Here is a 20104-nt window from a genome sequence, read left to right as displayed (position 1 = left end):
CATGTATTTATCTAAACAATGGTGTATTATATTGTACCGTACATGGTGTTATGTAACATGTCTTGATTTTATTGCAAAATTTGCTATACTAGTTGTAGTGGGGCAACTTAGCACAACAATTGTGCATTTTGTGAGGAAAGCACCAAATTTGGCACACTAGTAGACGATCATATTATGAAAAGATCTGGATATTGGGCCATCTCAGATTCAGAGATTTGATTTTTGCAAGATTTCCATTCGATTGGGATCGAAGAGAACACCTTCTTCGTCTTCTGTACAGTGAAGTTGCCAGCCCTGAATTCTCTGGCTACATCTGGGTGCTTCATTGGGAGTGCAACCGTGTCCCTCAGGTGAACAGGGGCCCACCTGGCATAGTGTGTGTGGTCTAAGGCATGGAACCATGGGACCAGTTCCGTCAGGGCATCAAGGTACATCGTGAATGAAGCCTGCCGCAGAGAACGCACGTAGACCAGTACCAACATCTCTAGTTCCAGCACAGTTGCCCAGTACTGAAAGTTGGGAATGTCTTTTTTTTTTTTTTTTTTTTTTTTTTTTTGTATACAAGATCGAGGCTCGTGAAAGAGCGAACATTAATCACACAGAAAGACAAACAGACACATAAAACAAATAACATCGGGAGCGGTAGACAAGATGGGGAGAGAGGGGGAAGGACACAAACACAACATTTGAGAGCAGGGACCGAGAGACATGGAGACATCGAGAGATCTGTGGGAGGGAGAGGGCTTTGGGGGGGAGGCATGTGAAGGGGGGGAGGCATGTGAAGGGGGGAGGCATGTGAAGGGGGGGGGGGCATGTGAAGGGGCGGGGTGGGAGAGGTATAAACATATGGACACTGCCAGGATTTCCAGGAAATAAGTTGGAATTTCAAACAAGGTGGATCTGGGGTGAATTAGTGGGGGTAGAATAGATCAAGGTTATGGATGGGGGAAGATAAGAGATGGTGGTGAACAGCTGTTTTAAAGACCTGGAGGGAGGAGAGGGATTGAAGGGAGTGTGGGAGTTTGTTCCACAGGCGGGAGAAAAGAGGAATGAAAGAGTGAAGGTGAGCAGAGAGCCGAGATTTCGGCAGTTTAACCATCAGAGGGTTGCTGGCAGATCTTGTGCGACCTGTAGGAATATTTGGGGGACAGAGCACAGAGAGAGCTGGGGGAGCAAGGCCGGAGAGGAGTCGGTAGAAGACAGAAAGACCACCAACCTGCTTGCGGTGAGTGAGTGAAAGGCCCTCAGAGATAGCTTCATCACGGGAGATTCCAATGATTTTGAAAGCTTTGGATTCAACAGCGTGAAGCCGAGCCAGGTGTGAGGCAGGAGCACCAGCCCATAGGGGAGAACAGCCCATAGGTCTTCTCCTCTCTGGTGACACCAGTCTTCGAACTCAGGCAGCTCTTCTGCATCATCAGCATATGTCATTCAGTGGCGTTCATATGCACGGTGTTGCAGGATGTGCAGTGCTGCTGCAGTGATTTGATGAGCTATTCTTGTGCGGGTGATGTGGGCAGCTCGCAGGAAGGAGTCGGCCGTCCCTGGCGTTGCAATCGCAGCTTGCAAATCTGCAAAATCTGCAAATCTTGCAAAAATCAAATCTCTGAATCTGAGATGGCCCAATATCCAGATCTTTTCATAATATGATAGTCTACTAGTGTGCCAAATGTGGTGCTTTCCTCACAAAATGCACAATTGTTATGCTATATTTAGCTTAGCTGCCGGACTATTGCACCAATGTTTTTGATTTCCTTAAACCCCAAGGAACACAGCTGGGTTGGTGTCATTTTTTTTTCTATTATTCCTTATGGTGGCCATTTTGAATTTCACAATGTCCACCATTTTTACATAAAAATAACTATCTCAGATTCTAGTACAGCATCTAGTACAGTTATTTTGGTGCCAATGGGTAGGTTTATGGGATCAAAGAATTCAAATTTATCATTATTTCCAATGTTGCTGAGTATCCATCTGCCAAAATTCAAGATTGTGGCCAAAATGGCTTCCAAAATGGACGCCACAGCAGAAAAAAAAATTCTGCCAGCTTAATGACTGTGGGGGAAAAAACAAAACAAAAAAAAACGTGACCATGATCACGGAAGATGGTGATAATACGAAATTATTAAATTAAATTGGACACATCTGGGTATCCGTAGTAAAAAAAAAAAAATACTTTAGAGGGCAGCACATGGACGACAGGCTTTGTTTACTACAACCATCAGCTCATCTAATTGGGTGGAAGTTCTGCATGCCATTGTTTGTATCAAAAGGTGACGTGTCATTGAACAGTACTATTTTCCTTCTGAAGGACAATGACTCTGCAAGTTGTGAGTTAAGGACACAGGTTGGATGGAAATACCATAATACACCATTGTTGAGGTAATGCATGGTGAACTAGATATTTTAAACACTGTAAATGTTGTCAATGTAATGACTGACCATGAAAACATGGGTGTAGACATGTCATTTGTGACTTTAAACACTTTTCTTGCACAACGTTTCTAAAAATGTTTAAAACCAAAACACAAATGTCAAATTTATAAACACCGTCTGTTTAATAAACACAAGCCATCAACTTCCTAAACATGTTTAGCATAAATTTAAACATGTTTAGAAACGTTTTGCAAGATAGTGTTTAGAAAAGTGTTTAAAGTCTAAACACTGTTTTTGCATATGGTATTATCATGTATAGTTTTCCAGATAATTAGGAAAGTATGATCTTTTAACAATGGTATCCTTACTTTGGGTGCTTTTGGGCTTGACCAAGGAGAAATGCATTTTTATAGTGATTGACCATGAAAACATGGGTGTAGACACCAGATTTGTGATACTGCCATGTATAGTTTTCCAGATATTGATGAAAATAGGATTTTCGGTAATGGCGTCCCTATTTTGGGCGATTTGGGCGGCAAGGCACCGGCCCTGACCCGGCAGCAATGCATTTTTGTGATGTGGGGGTCGAACCCTTTCAACCCACATGGTCAGTTGCTTCGGCGCTTTTCACTTGAATACACCTTCTGGGCTCCTGGCCTCATAGGGCGAAAACCGATACATAGCAGGATCGCTCAAAAAGTTATGGATGGATTTGGGCGAAACTTGGTAGAACGGTTAGGTGTGTGACAAGACTGAATCGATTCGATTTTGGTGAAGATCTGAATATGGATTCAGATACGAGAAATATTTAATTTTTTAAAGTGATTCTTCACCATTGAGAGATCTGGCGAAAAGCGATATATAACATAATGTTAAAAAAAAAAAAAGTTATGGACTAGTTGACTAAACTTGGTGGAGGAGTTGGTTAGGTGACTAGAACAAGCCGATTCGATTTAGGTTCAGGACCGAATCCAAATCCAGCCTTTCAGTGGGATACAAAATGTAAACTTTTCAGCCTGGCGGACGTATGCGCTCTACATAGTGCTGTTTTAGTTTTACTCATGTGACTTTTTTTGGTCTTCAGGTTTTCTAAAGAACAAGTTTGAAAGGTGTTTGTTTTTTTTTCCATTGAAGTTTCAACCATGCAGACAAATTTCTCTGTGCCCCAACGGTCACTCATTGTTGAGACGTTTTTGGCAACAGTCGTGTGTTTCTACCAAAAGCACTTTCATAGGGTCTATCCAAATGCAAAAATTCCACATGCGAAAACTATCACATGTATTGTTGAAAATTTTAGGGACATTGAAATTGTGAAAGACCACATTAAAGGACACAGTGATCGAAAACCTTCAGTGATAATACCCGTCAAGATAGAGGCTGTAAGAGAAGCTTTGCAGGATTCTCCGAAAAAGTCAACATGCCGACTTGCCCAGCTGGTGGGAACTTCTCGCACGACCGTTGGCCGAATCATACACGATAAGCTGAGACTATATCCTTCCAAGGTACCGTTGCTGCATCACCAGAGCGAAATAAATGAGAGAGAGGTTCAAAATTTGCACTGTCATTGCCCAGCTGATTGAAGAAGATCAGGCTTTTCTTGGCAACATCTTCTTTTGTGATTAGGCCCACTCCCATCTCAGCAGCTATGTGAACAAACAGAACATGCGGTTTTGGGCAGAACAACCACTCAGACATATGGAACAACCAGTTTCCTGGAGTGATAGTGACGGTTTGGTCTTTGATATGCTATCAGATGTGGTGTTGTAATAAGAACTTTCATCTTTGAGAACAAAGCCAGTCAACACAGATAGATATGTGGCCAAGCTGCATAGCAGTAGAAGATTCCTTCCAGCACTGAGAAGGAAATATGACATTACCATGAATTCTGTCAAGTTCCATCAAGACACGGTGCACTGCCATGTAGGCCTGATGGTGTTTTGGAGTTTTTGAGACCATATTTCCCAGGTGATCGACTCATTTCTTGACAAACGGCCAACCCGTGTTGTCCTTACTCCCCAGATCTGTCTCCTCCCAACTGATACTTCTGGGGTTTCCTCAAAGCTAAAATCTATGAAAACAACCCAAGCACGCTGCAGCATTTGAAAAATATCGTCAGATTAGTAATGGGACGCATACCGATCAATGGATCACTCCTTTGATTTTTGAAGCATGTTGTTTTTTTGCTGTAATACTCCTGTGTATTATTGCACAAAAACAAACAAAATCGACGAATAACACAACATATTGATGTTGAATAAAAAGTTGCCTGTAATTTTGGACTCGGAAGCGTTTAAAAATGATGTCACACACACGCACGCGCACACACACCTTCACAGTCATGAAATATACTTGTTAACCTACATTTAAAATACAAATGCCAAGTTGTAAAAATGTTTTTAATTTGTAAAGGGGTCACAATGGTGGCCTCCTATATGTATGAAAATTACTTCCAGTACAAATACCCTAACGTGGCTCCACATGGAGTGTTCTCTCTTGCTCATATAGTGTGCATTTTGATCAATAACTTGCTATTTTTATTTTCATGCAGATTTTTTGACAATCCATTCAGAAAGAATGGTGATCCTGGTGGTAGTTTTTCAGATTGTGGTCAAAGGGGTGATTCACCTCTGCATTATGGAAATGAAAGTGGATCACCGGTGACACCTTGCAGAAGGTGAGGTTGTTGGGATAAAAGCGTGTGTGTGTGTGTGTGTCTGTGTCTGTGTGTGTGTGGGTACACGTGGGTACACGTGAGTACACGTACGTACGTACACCTGAGGCACAGTAACGATTTATGGCACGTCTGATATTATCTGATAACTTTTTCTCTGCTGCAACTCACACTGTTTTTTCCATCTTTCCTTTTTACCACCTTCACAATAATTAGACAGTGTTCGATACTAACTTTTCGGGGGGTTGCCCTGCAGGGCATCCATTTCAAAATTTGATAACCCCGAAAAAAAAACAAAATACATTTCAATCGATAATACAACCACTATTTCACTTGGCAATAATGGCTTGTTTTCGTTTTTCAAGCGATGACCAAGTCGAGCAAGGTACGCGTTCGTTCAGTCTGAATACACGGTTGGTTTAGTGGAGGACAACAACAACAACAACAGGCATTTTAAGGCCATTTTCCCTGCGAGAGCGGGGGTTAGCTTTGTGGTCCCCATGACGATCTTCTCCATTTTGCCCAATTTTCTACATCTCCCCTTGCCCGCATTTTTTCTTCCACCACCTTTAGCCAAGTCTCTCGGTCTTCCCCGTCCTCCACTTCTTTCTACATTCATTTCCATCACTCTTCTCAACCAGACACTTTCATCCTTCCTCAACACATGACAAAACCATCTCAACCTGTTTCTCTTCACAGCATCAATCACAGGCTCTATTCCCATCATCTTTCACAATTCATCATTTGTCTTCCTTTCTCTCTCAAGGATACTCCGCACATCCACCGAACCATTTGCATTTCCACCCTTTCCAGCTTTCATTGCTGCTCTACGTTCATTACCCATGTCTCGCTCCCATAAATCATAACACTTCTTTTTGTGGAGGGCTGTATATTATCACGGTCATTGCGTATTTGATCTCGTGCACCACAACCATCGAGTGTGACGTTGTCTTATTGTAACCTTCTTATTACTCGTCAATAAACAACTATCTCAGTATTAGGCCCCATAAAAAAGTATTCTTATCACCCTCGGGCCCACACTTTTGGCAGAATTCCGATTTTTTTTTTTCGATCGTCTTTTCGGTCTTTTTTTGCTCGAAAAGCAGACGATTCCTTCCGAATAACAACGAACGATTCCTTTCGCGCTCTGGAAGTCATCGGATCGATAGTTTATATTTGTTCTCCAATGGTATGTCATTCATTGCAGCAAAGTGCGCCATACCCAAATAAATGCAATATTCTGTGCTATAAGAGATACTATATATCCAGGTTCTCACTGTTGCTACTGGGGAGATGCAGAAAATAGGGCAAAATGGAGAAGATTGTCATGGGGACCGCAAGGCTAACCCCCGCTCTTGCAGGGAAAATGGCCTTAAAATGCATGTTGTGTTTTGTCACTGTTGATACTGTAGTTTTAGATGCAAACTGTTTACTGTGTGTAAAATAAAAACCTGGTTGTTTTAAAAGTTGATTGTGTGTATATGGTTTTTTTTAATGTTAATTAATGTTTTGTATTTGACCTTCACCCTCAATGCGCCAGCAAACAACACCGGGTGATATTTGGCTTTGGCAAGAAAAAAACAAAACAACAAAAAAAAAAACCTTCCCTCATCACTTCTCCAGCCTGGATAGGGTGATAAGATAATACTTTTTTATGGGGCCTCATGGTGTATTTTGTGACATCTCTCAAATAGCCTTTTTAAAGAAATAAAATAAAACCCTCTTTAGGTTCACGCAAGGATACACACAAGGAAATTAGATGCAGGGAGAGGCCATCTGGTGCATCCTGCCTGCTGCACATCAACACCAGACACACATATATATATATATATATATATATATGTATGTATACAGTCACGTGAGAAAGTAAGTCCACCCCATGTAAAGTTTTGACTTTTTCAACATATTTCAACATACAGCTATTTGATCTTCATTTCAACAATATTGATAGATAAAGGTGATACAATATAACAAATATCATGAAACATTTACATTTTGTAGTCCATTGTATAATTTAAATAAACATAAATGCAAATTTCGCATGTGGAAAAAGTAAGTACACCCCTACATTTATCACTACTTCAAATACCTAAAATTAGAATCAGGTGCACCAGCTCAGGTGCAAATGATTAGAACATCGTTAGAGAAGATCTTGGAGGAACCTGTCTTATTTAAACCTCAGACATTTAGTTTGGTTTGCTCTTTGTTGTTGAAGTGTGCGGCGTCACCATGCCTAGATCAAAAGAGCTCTCTGAGGCCTTCAGAAAGAAGGTTATAGATGCCTACGAGCCTGGGAAGGGATTTAAAAATATCTCCAAACAATTTGAAATCGATCATTCGACTGTCCGGAAGATCATCGACAAGTGGAGAAGATTCCAAACAACTGCCATCTTGTTCAGGCCAGGCTGTCCCAGCAAGTTCAGCCCGAGAGCCGACCGCAAGATGCTGAAAGAAGTCTCTAAGAACCCCAGAATGTCATCACGGGACCTACAGGTAGCTCTTGCCTTTGTTGATGTCAAAGTGCACGAGTCTACCATTAGAAAGAGGCTGCACAAATTTGATCTACATGGGAGGTGTGCCAGGAGGAAACCTTTGCTGTCCAGAAAGAACATCAGGCCAAGACTAAAGTTTGCCAATGAACACCTAGGCAAAGACCAGCACTTCTGGAACAATGTGCTCTGGACAGATGGGTCAAAGGTAGAGCTATTTGGCCACAGTACCAGAAGACATGTTTGGCGAAAACCAAAGACAGCATTTGATCACAAGAACCTGATACCAACTGTAAAGCATGGTGGTGGAAATATTATGGTTTGGGGCAGCTTTGCTGCATCAGGGCCTGGGCAGCTCACCATCATAGAATCCACTATGAATTCTTCATGGTACCAGAGGGTGCTTGAGAATAATGTGAGGCCATCTGTCGGAAAGTTGAAGCTCAACCGAAGGTGGATCTTGCAACATGACAATCACCTTAAACATACCAGTAAATCCACCAAGGAATGGCTGAAAAGAAAGAAATGGAGGGTTCTGGAATGGCCAAGTCAAAGCCCGGATCTAAATCCCATCGAGATGTTGTGGGGGGATTTGAAACGAGCTGTGCATGCAATTGTGCATGCTGTGCAAAAAAAAATTGTTGAATAAATTATTGCAAAGTCAATTTTTCATTGTTTTTTGTTCAATTAGATCACCTTTATCTATAGATACTGTTTAAATGAAGATCAAATATTGATATGTCTAGATATGTTAAAAAGATAAAAAATATTTCATGGGGTACTTACTTTTTCCACATGCAAAATTTGCATTTATGTTTATTTAAATTATACAATGGACTACAAAATGTAAATGTTTCATGATATTTGTGATATTATATCACCTTTATCTATCAATATTGTTGAAATGAAGATCAAATCCCATAAATCCCAATTCCCATAAATCGTACACTTTCAAAAATCCAATCTCACCCCTCCCCTCCAAATCTTCCCCATAACCCCTCCCCTCCAAATCTTCCCCATCACCCCTCCCCTCCAAATCTTCCCCATCACCCATCCCTTTCAAATCTCCCCCCTTGCCCCCTCCCTCCTAAACTACCCCCTCACCCCTCCCCGCCAAGACGCCCCCTCGCCCCTCCCCTCCTAGACTCCTGCCTCACCCCTCCCCTCCAAATCTCCCCCATATCCCATCCCTTTCAAATCCCTCCCCTTGTCCCTTCCCTCCCAAACTCCCCCCTCACCCCTCCCCTTCAAATCTCCCCACCCTCATTGCTTCTCAATTTCCCCCCGCTCACTCCCCCTCCTCAAAGCGTCCTCCCCGCTTCTTCCCCCTTCAAACTCTCACCTCCATCTCCCCCAACCTTCTGTCTCGCTCTTCCCCCTCCTCAAATAACACCTCATTGTGGCTCACCCAATCACCATCAAACCTTTTGTCCGCCCCATCCTTCCCTTTCTCCGAGCTATTCTGAAATCTCTGACACACCTTCAACAGCTCTCCCTACCTCTTCCACCTCTTCCACATCTTACCCAACCCCTCCTCCCCACTGTTCTGTATCTGATGCTCCCCCTTCCTCTTCATTAACGGTATGGACCTCAAACATCCGGGGCCTTCGTTCAAACTTAACTGATCTCTCCATACAGGTTGCTTCTGTCAAACCAGACGTGATCTGCTTAACAGAAACTTTCCTCCTTTATGATGTCTCTGATTCCATAGTATCTCTCCCGGGCTACTCCCTCCTCCGGTATGATAGACCTGAGCCTCGTCCTGGAGGCGGGGTTGCTATCTTTATCAAAAACTCTCTTCCTCACTCGCCCTGCACTGCACTCTCTCCACCTCACCCCCAGGAATACCTCTGGCTACGGCTTCCCCTTCGCTCCCACCTCTTGTTCATATGTGTGCTGTACCGTCCACCAAACAGTGATGACTCCATCTACATCTCGCTGTCTGATGATATGGACCAACTTCTATCTACTCATCCCAACTCTCTCTTCCTCATATGTGGTGATTTCAACTGTCATCATGCCAGTTGGCTGGGTGTGGGTACCTCTCTCACCAGCCATGGCTCCTCAGCAAAGGACTTCTGCGACTCACTGGGACTGACACAATCTGTCAATTTCCCGACCCGGATCTCAGTCAACGGAACATCTTCTCTTCTGGACTTGGTTATGACTAACTTCCCTGAAAATGTCTGCTGCTCTTCTTCTGCTCCGATCGGATCATCTGATCATGTCCTTGTTAAAGTGGACATCTCTCTGACCATCCTCAGGGAGCCTGCTCAGCGTCGACGAGTCTGGCATTTCACTCAGGCCAACTGGCACGGTCTTCAAGCAGCCATCAATCATCTGGACTGGTCTCCCATCTCTACCACCTCTGACATCAACTCATCCTGGGAATTCTTCCAAAGTAAATTGCTCTCTCTCATGCACAGATTTATCCCATCTCGTCTTCAGTTGTCATACCCTTCCTCCCGTCCATGGTACACGGAATCTTGTGGTGAGGCTGTTGCCCAGAAACAACTTGCCTTCGTCTCCTGGAAAGCAAATCCAACGGAAGGAAATCTCTTTTCCTTTCACAAAGCCCGAAACAAGTGTGTGTCCACCCTCAGGAGAGCCAGGAAACAATATCTCTCCGTTCTCAAGACCGAACTCTCTTATCTGTCTCCCTCTTCCAAATCCTGGTGGCGTCTGGTCAAATCCGTTTCTGGTGTTTGTTCCCCCTCCATCCCCTCCCTTACCTCAAACGGCTACACAGCTGACTCCGCACGTGAAAAAGCTGAATGCCTCAACTCTGTGTTTGCCTCTAAATCTTGTGTCCCAAACCCATCCCTCTCTGTACCCACCATACCCAGTCGTACCCTGCTGCTCCTGGACTCCGTGTCCTTTCCTCCTGACAAGGTGGAAAAGTTTCTGTCAACCCTCGACTCTGATTCTGCAACTGGACCCGACGGCATCAGCCCATGGGTCCTAAAATCCTGCTCTGCTGCTCTATCTCACCCTCTCTCTGTTCTCTTCACCCTCTCTTTTGCTCAAGGTCAACTGCCATCTGCTTGGAAATCAGCCAACATCACCGCTTTGCACAAAAAAGGTGCAAAAACAGATCCTAGCAACTACAGACCAATCAGCCTTCTCCCAATTATCAGCAAAGTCATGGAATCCATCATTGCTTCTGATATGAAATCTTTCCTCTTCTCCAATGGCTTGATCTCTGATCATCAATTTGGTTTCAGACCAGGTCACTCTACTCTGGACATGCTGCTTCTGCTGTCTCAACAATGGATGGAGGTCCTCAATGCCAAACAGGAAATTAGAGCTGTCTCCCTCGACATATCACGTGCCTTCGACACGGTCTGGCACCCCGCTCTGCTCACCAAACTCTCCTCCTTTGGTATCCATGGAAATCTCCACGCATGGCTGGCGGACTTCCTCTCTAGTCGTCGTCAACGTGTGGCCCTGAATGGGTTTCTCTCATCTCCTCTTCCTGTTCAGGCTGGAGTTCCCCAAGGCAGTGTTCTGGGCCCCGTGCTTTTTCTGGTCTTCATCAATGATCTCTCTGACTCTCTCGAAAATCCTCTCTATCTCTTTGCTGATGACTCCACTCTCTGCCGCTCCATTCCTCTTCCCTCAGATCGGCAGTCTGCTGCCTCCTCACTCTCTGAAGACCTGGACAAAATCACAGACTGGTCAAACAAGTGGAACATGTCTTTCAATCCTGACAAATCTCACACTCTTACTATGTCTCTCCGAAAAGATCGACTGGACAACCCTCCCATCTACTTTCTCAAAAATCCTCTCCAAGAAGTTCTGTCGCTCAAGATTTTGGGTCTCACTATCTGCCATGATCTTTCTTGGGAAAACCACATTTCCAAGCTGGCCTCCAAAGCCAGTCGCCGACTGGGCATCCTCCGTCGTGCGAAGTCCTTCCTCGGCACACCTGAGCTCCTCACCACATACAAGGCTTTCATCCGCAGCTCAATGGAATACTGTTCTCCCCTATGGGCCGGTGCTCCTGCCTCACACCTAGCTCGGCTTCACGCTGTTGAAACCAAAGCTTTCAGAATTATTGGAATCTCCCGCGATGAAGCTATCTCTGAGGGCCTTTCACTCACTCACCGCAGGCAGGTAGGTGGTCTTTCTGTCTTCTACCGACTCCTCTCCGGCCTTGCACCCCCAGCTCTCTCTGTGCTCTGTCCCCCAAATATTCCTACAGGTCGCACAAGATCTGCCAGCAACCCTCTGATGGTTAAACTGCCGAAATCTCGGCTCTCCGCTCACCTTCACTCTTTCATTCCTCTTTTCTCCCGCCTCTGGAACAAACTCCCTCACTCCCTTCAATCCCACTCCTCCCTCCAGGTCTTTAAAACAGCTGTTCACCACCATCTCTTATCTTCCCCCATCCAAAACCTTGATCTTTTCTACCCCCGCTAATTCACCCCAGATCCACCTTGTTTGAAATTCCAACTTCTTTCCTGGAAGTCCTGGCAGTGTCAATATGTTTTATACCTCTCCCACTGCCCCCTTCCCACGCCCCCCCCCCCAAAGCCCTCGCCCTCTCTCGATGTCTCCATGTCTCTCGGTCCCTGCTCTCAAATGTTGTGTTTGTGTCCTTCCCCCTCTCTCCCCATCTTGTCTACCGCTCCCTATGTTATATGTTTTATGTGTCGGTTTGTCTTTCTGTGTGATTAATGTTCGCTCTTTCACGAGCCTCGATATTGTATACAAAAAAAAAAAAAAAAAAAAAAAAAAAAAAAAATAGCTGTATGTTGAAATATGTTGAAAAAGTCAAAACTTTACATGGCGTGTACTTACTTTTTCACGTGACTGTGTATATATATATATATATATATATATATATATATATATATATATATATATATTGTTACAGACGCGGTGGTGGATGTTAGTTTACCGAGCGGTTTGGTATGACCACGTCTGCACAAGTTACCCGATTATACTCGAACGTTGACTTGTCGCGCTACGCTAGATCAATGAAGGAAAAGGACACAACGGCTGGATTCAAATGACACGACACCAAGGGTTCAGTTCTCAAGACCTCCGGAGGAGGTTATATTCGTTCGGAAGGTTAGATTACAACTACAAGAGGGACAGCATAGAAAGACAAGCACTTAGACACACTCTTATATTAACCCCAACAGACGACAGATAAACGGGACAAAACTGACTCACACGGGGATTGATGGCAAGGAAAGGCAGGATCGATGGCTCCAGGTGCACCTGGGCTCAGGGCAGAATCGACCCGGTTCGGTCCGGTCCAAAGATGCGGGGAGGTATCGTCGCGCTGGGGGTGGCGGTGGCTTCCTCTGCTCTCCGTAGTTCAGGCGTATCTCACGTCACGTCCGGTACGTGGCCGCGTATATCCGGCGGGGAGTGACACGCCCTCGGCTCGTTAGCTCCGCCCCAGATGGAATCGGCACGTTGCTTCTCATTGGGTGCGTGCGGGGGGGTTACCGGCTCCGCCCTTGACGAGGGGCTGACAGGGAGCCCCTTCGTGGTAACCCCGTCGGAGCGCATCGTCAATGGCGGCTAACCGAGCCGGTGTGAGGACGCACACTCCCCCGCGCAGCGCCGTGCCCCTCTGTTGTTGTAGTTGTTGTTGTTGTTTGGGGAAGAAGATGGGAAGAGGTATGGGAAGGTCCTAAACTCACTACTGGTGCCATATAATCACATTCTGGTGCAACGAAGAGTCAGAATTAATGGAAACGAGTCCTTAACTGACATAGACTAAGAATAACGAGCAAGATGTCTGAAAGTTGTCTACGTGAGATGCGGTGGACCTGGGCACGACATTTAATGGGGGAAAAAGGGGAAGGTCGGTTCTACAGAGTGTTATTTACAGGCAATGGGACTAGGGAATGGGGGATTGGGGATAGTTGGGGAGTATTGGGGAAATAGGGGAATATTTACAAGCGGATATGGAGGCCAAATTCCATATTCGCAACAATATATATATATATATATATATAGTCGTGCGTCGCCTCCGGTTAATACCAGGGCTCGTGGATGGACCGAAACGGATTTAATTGAGGTGACGACCAAACACGGATTTGGCTGTAAAACGCGGGAGGAATAAGGAAAATTGAAGGCTGCGCCAGCACTTACCTTCAACGAACCCATGGCAGCTTCGATCCTGCAGGGAAATTAGTTCAACCGGGCACAGGTTTAACAGGGAATGGAAAATAATGCAAGGGTTTATTAGAGTAAAAGGCAAGGACAGGAAAAGCACGCACCGATAATAAAATGTCCTAATCGGGACGTCCCCACGCGCAGACTTCGGATACAGACGAGGGAATGCAAATTAATGAAAAGGAACACTGTCGTTATGTTCGTGTAAATGGGTAATGGCCTTATCTGGTCTTGTCGTCTTGTCCGTAACACGCGGCTCCAAACTCCAGCGCGGGAGAATCCTCCGTCCGCCTCGCACGCTTTGCGAGGCCCGAGCCAACGCCCTCTCCGTTGCACACGAGGTCCCGCCCGCTCACAGCACCGAGCCTCGCTCCCGCACAAGCACCACGCAGATGGCGAGCCAACGACCACTACTGCCTCTCAAGACCAAGAAGAAGACAAGAGCTTCGAGCACGTCGAGACAGCCGGAGAGCGCAAGGGACAGAGTTGGATGTGCAACAACTCCGAACTGCTCGATCTCCACAAGTGCCAGAGCTGCAAGAGAAAGCTGCGCAAGCAAGAAAAACCCGACGTGCTACGAACTGCTGGATCTCCAAGAGCATGAACCGCAAGAGAGAGAAAATGGTGTTCGGCGCTCCCTTAAATAACCTTCCGGCCGTCACGTCAGCTTTGCCGCGCTACCAACCAGCGACTTCCACCGAACCTTCCAGCTTCGCACTTCTCACACCCGTTGGCTGGAGGTTCGCGCTTCTCACACCCGTTGGCTGGAGGTTCGCGCCTAGCGCGCTGACCAATCACAGGACCGTAGCATGGTGATAGCTCGTGCACGTGGCGTGATCATAGTTTGTAGGTGCAGCTGGTCGCGGTCCATGCGGCGGCGCCCCGAGCCGGCCCCCCCTTGCCTGTGCCTCTTCCAAAGTAATGTCAGGGAAGGGAATTATTTGGTGTTGCGCTGGGGACCTAACTACGTGTCTACAGGTGTGCATTGCCATAAGGGACGAGGAGGGTTTGGCTACCAGTTGACACACAGGGGCGTTATCTTTTAATCCCTATACTATTTAACACTCGAACATCCTGGTATGTTCACAGGCATACATCTTAACTGACAAATTCCCTAAACACACAGAACTTATTACAGGGTAGATTCCTCACCGCGACAGATGAAGCATGCTATCTATTCAGATCTACCTGGCTCTACATATCACTACCCCACCGACATAACAATATATATATATATATATATATATATATATATTGTTGCGGATCTCTCGAAGCCCGTCGACGTACAGAGGGGGGGAGGGGGGGGGTTAAACCTCATTTCCCCCTCGTGTTCGAGTTCACGAGGCCGGGTCGCCACTCCCGTAGCGAGCGTGGGAAAGGGTATCGGGTCGATTCCACACGTACCTTCGTTACCCACGCTGCCACGAAAACGGGGACTGGACCTCGCGCAAGCCACGCTAATCGAATACGCCCGAGCGGTTTGCGTATCACGTGACTCGTGCCGTTACTTTTATTGAACCCGATTCGAGCGGTTTTATTCGTGCGATGCTAGGCCAATAAATGGAAAGGACGGGAACGGTCAGATAGAAGAAAGAACACAGGTTTATTTACAATGTACAATGATCCGGATAAAGGGAAGGGACACAGAGCAGGCATAATCAGTCTTAACTTATCGCCCAGACACGGGCCCGCTCTCTCACGCAGAGAAAAGGAGGAAGGACAGTTCGCGCTCCAAACGAGCCTGGGCGCCGGTCGTTCCCGGACAGCTCGCCGGGCGTGGCCCTCCGATGCTCACGGCACGTGTGCTGGGAGCGCAGGCAAGGAGATCGTGCGTCTGTGGCCCGGAATGGATCGTCTCCCCAAACGCGATTAACAGAGCGCAGGGCACAGGGGGAGTTCGTGAACAGAGAGGCTATAACAAGCAACTCGATCTACTCGTGGCTACAATGTCTCTTTCTCACTGCTCAATCACCACGAACCAACTCCCTCCCGGGGCGACTGACGCGGGGGGCTCGGGGCAGGGTTTTATATAGCCCCTCCCCGGATCTACCCGAATGTTCCAAGCCCCTCCTCTCGCTGCCGTTGTGAGCCACTCCCCTTTAGCTCCGATTGGCTGCTCGCTGCTTACCGGCCACTCCCTGCAGCTCCTCCTTTCGGCCTTGCCAGACTTGTTCCAGGCCTAGCACGTGGCATTTCAGCCCCAAAAGAACACCTAACTCACTGGCCTGCTCAACGCAACCTACCACAGGAAAGGAGACTACGCTTACATTTACTAAGAAATAACTGAACTAAAGCGAGGCTACATGTTGTGTATGGTGCAACTACCTACGAGGGGGGTCATTCTTTATTTTCAAAACTGCAACTATATATATATATGTATGTATGTATATGTGTATATATATATATATATATATATATATATATATATATATATATATATATATATATATACAGTAGTGACCCCTAATTCCGAACGCCCCTCATCTCGAACTACTCTAATTCCGAACCGTAAATTCGAGAAAATTTTGTCCCTAATTCCGAATGTATTTCTATAACCGAACCGCCAACATAGCGTTAGCGTCGTTCATATTTCCCACCGCGAACGTCGAGATTTTGAAGGCTTTGAAGAACCTATTGTGCCTGCTATTGTAGCATTGGGTCAGTCCATGGGCTTGGAGGTGAGTGAAGAGGATGTGGAGGAATTAGTGGAGGATCACAACAAGGAACTCACCACAGAAGAACTTCAGCACCTCCACAAGATGCAGCAAGAAGAAGTGGCAGTGGAAATTTATTCAGAGGAGGAAGAGGGAGCTAGTGGTAACATTTCCAGTGCTGAAATTAAAGAACTGTGCTTCCATTGGTCTTAAACACAGGCCATTGTTGAAATGTGGCACCCTAATAAAGCAGTGGTTAACAGGAGCATTAACTTGTTCGGTGACAATGTGATTGACCACTTCAGACAAAATTAAGAAAAGTCGCCAACACCAGGCAACTTTGGAGAGGTGGTTCTCTAAAGAAAGCAAGCCTAGTGAGCCCCAACCCTCTACAAGTGGTGTAAAGAGACAAAGAGAGCAAACACCAGAAGCACAGTCATCTGATGTTAGCTTGGAAGGTGCCTCACCTTCCAAGCAATAAAACCCTCTCCCTCCTTCCTCCTCTCCAGCTTCCACATGCACCATCAGAACTCTCCACTAAGGTAAATGCAGTTATTTTCATGTTAGTACATTTATTTCTTGTTTTTATTATTATTATTATTTGATATTTCGGGCATTAACTCATCTTATTTTACCTTGAATCATGTGTATTTGCAGTTAAGTGTCTTGATAATGGATTTTTGGGGTCCAGGAACGGATTAATTAACTTTCCATTATTTCTAATGAGGAAAATAGTTTTTAATTCCGAACTTTTCCCAATCCGAACTGCCGCTGGAACAAATTAAATTCGGATTTAGAGGTCCCACTGTATATATATATATATATATATATATATATATATATATATATATATATATATATATATATATATATATGTGTATATATATGTGTGTATATATATATATATATATATATGTATATATGTATATATATATATATATGTATATATATATATATATATATGTATATATATATATATGTGTATATATATATATATGTGTATATGTATATATATATATATATATGTATATATATATATATGTATACAGTGGAACCTTGACTTACGAGTGCCCCAACTTACGAGTTTTTCGAGATACGAGCCGTCGCTCCGGCAGTTTATTGCTTTGAGATGCGAGCCGAGATCCGAGTTACGAGCTTTCGCCACCCGGTCACGTGGTTATCTTGCCGTTCAAGTACAGTACGTATCTCTGTCGTATAGCGCTGCATTTTTTTTTTCGCATTTTGGTTATTTCGAGTTTACGCCGCCAGGTGGGTTCTGGTCACGTGGTTATCTTGCCGTTCAAGTACAGTACGTATCTCTGTCGTATAGCGATGCATTTTAGTTTTCGCATTTTGGTTATTTCGAGTTTACGCCGCCAGGTAGGTTCTGGTCACGTGGTTATCTTGCCGTTCAAGTACAGTACGTATCTCTGTCGTATAGCGATGCATTTTAGTTTTCGCATTTTGGTTATTTCGAGTTTACGCCGCCAGGTGGGTTCTGGTCACGTGGTTATCTTGCGTGCACGTACAGTACGTATCTCTGTCGTATAGCGATGCATTTTAGTTTTCGCATTTTGGTTATTTCGAGTTTACGCCGCCAGGTAGGTTCTGGTCACGTGGTTATCTTGCCGTTCAAGTACAGTACGTATCTCTGTCGTATAGCGATGCATTTTAGTTTTCGCATTTTGGTTATTTCGGAAAATTTCATGTTCATGTCGAACATTTCATGTTTTCATGTTCATGCCATGCCAGGCCACAACTTGTTCAGAGTGCCGGCGATAGCTCGCCTTCTCTTTGTGGAAAACACGGTGAGATCCTTAACATCCAACAACTAATGGGACGCAAACGGGGCGCCCAGTTTAGCGGTACACACATTGATGAATCACCCTGCCTGTGATTCACCCATGACAGGTTATAGCTGGGTCGGGATTCAAACCCAGGCTGGACAGTTTAGACTTTAGAGTCAAGTGTGCGTACCTCCAGTCCAGGCCATCCTGCCAACTTGTATGCTGCATACAGGTGAAATATAAAGCGTGAGATATTTTTATATATACTGTATATTTAAAAAAAAATTGGTGTGGTTTTTGGCGGGCTGGAACGGATTAATAGCATTTCAATGCATTTTAATGGGGAAATTTGATTTGAGATACGAGCAATTTGAGTTACGAGCTCGGTCACGGAACGAATTAAACTCGTAAGTCAAGGTTCCACTGTATATATATATATGTATATATATATATATGTATATATATGTATATATATATATATATGTATATATATATATATGTATATATATATATATGTATATATATATATATGTATATATATATATATATATGTATATATATATATATATGTATATGTATGTATATATATATATATATGTATGTATATATATATATATATATGTATATGTATGTATATATATATTATATATGTATGTATATATATGTATGTATATATATATATATATGTATGTATATATATGTATATATATATATATATATATATATATATACAGTGGGGAGAACAAGTATTTGATACACTGCCGATGTTGCAGGTTTTCCCACTTACAAAGCACGTAAAGGTCTGTAATTTTTTATCATAGGTACACTTCAACTGTGAAAGACGGAATCTAAAACAAAAATCCTGAAAATCACATTGTATGATTTTTAAGTAATTAATTTGCATTTTATTGCATGAAATAAGTATTTGATCACCTACCAACCAGTAAGAATTCCGGCTCTCACAGACCTGTTAGTTTTTTCTTTAAGAAGCCCTCCCATTCTCCACTCATTACCTGTATTAACTGCACCTGTTTGAACTCGTTATCTGCATAAAAGACGTCTCCAGACCGTCTCCGACCACAAAGACCGACCGCAAAGCCGTCTCCAGACCTGTCCACACTCAATCAGACTCCAACCTCTCCACAATGGGCAAGACCAGAGAGCTGTCTAAGGACATCAGGGACAAATTTCTAGACTTGCACAAGGCTGGGATGGGCTACAGGACAATAGGCAAGCAGCTTGGTGAGAAGGCAACAACTGTTGGCGCAATTATTAGAAACTGGAAGAAGTTCAGGATGACAGTCAATCTCCCTCGGTCTGGGGCTCCATGCAAGATCTCACCTCGTGGAGCCTCAATGATCATGAGAAAGGTGAGGGATCAGCCCAGCACTACACGGCAGGACCTGGTCAATGACCTGAAGAGAGCTGGGACCACAGTATCAAAGAAAACCATAAGTAACACACTACGCCGTCATGGATTAAAATCCTGCAGCGCACGCAAGGTCCCTCTGCTCAAGCCAGCGCATGTCCAGGCCCGTCTGAAGTTTGCCAATGACCATCTGGATGATCCAGAGGAGGAATGGGAGAAGGTCATGTGGTCTGATGAGACCAAAATAGAGCTTTTTGGTTTAAACTCCACTCGCCGTGTTTGGAGGAAGGAGAAGGATGAGTACAACCCCAAGAACACCATCCCAACCGTGAAGCATGGAGGTGGAAACATCATTCTTTGGGGATGCATTTCTGCAAAGGGGACAGGACGACTGCACCGTATTGAGGGGAGGATGGATGGGGCCATGTATCGCGAGATCTTGGCCAACAATCTCCTGCCCTCAATAAGAGCATTGAAGATGGGGCGTGGCTGGGTCTTCCAGCATGACAACGACCCGAAACACACAGCCAGGGCAACTAAGGAGTGGCTCCGTAAGAAGCATCTCAAGGTCCTGGAGTGGCCTAGCCAGTCTCCAGACCTGAACCCAATAGAAAATCTTT

The 20104-nt window shown here is 44.7% G+C and overlaps 1 protein-coding gene across 1 annotated transcript in view; it reads left to right on the top strand.

Moving 5' to 3' along the window:
• The window catches only part of LOC137423713 (uncharacterized), a 268296-nt gene that overhangs the window by 137581 nt on the left and 110611 nt on the right, over positions 1–20104 (top strand). The window contains exon 7 of the mRNA XM_078773556.1: positions 4925–5050. Within this exon, the coding sequence (XP_078629682.1) occupies positions 4925–5050 (126 nt within the window). The remainder of the gene's footprint in view (positions 1–4924; positions 5051–20104) is intronic.

Source organism: Myxine glutinosa, chromosome 3 (assembly GCF_964187855.1).
Source record: "Myxine glutinosa chromosome 3, kmMyxGlut1.1, whole genome shotgun sequence".
Classification (NCBI taxonomy): Eukaryota; Metazoa; Chordata; class Myxini; order Myxiniformes; family Myxinidae; genus Myxine; species Myxine glutinosa.
The sequence above is the reverse complement of the archived record's forward strand: the minus strand, read 5'-3'. Positions and strand labels throughout refer to the sequence as shown.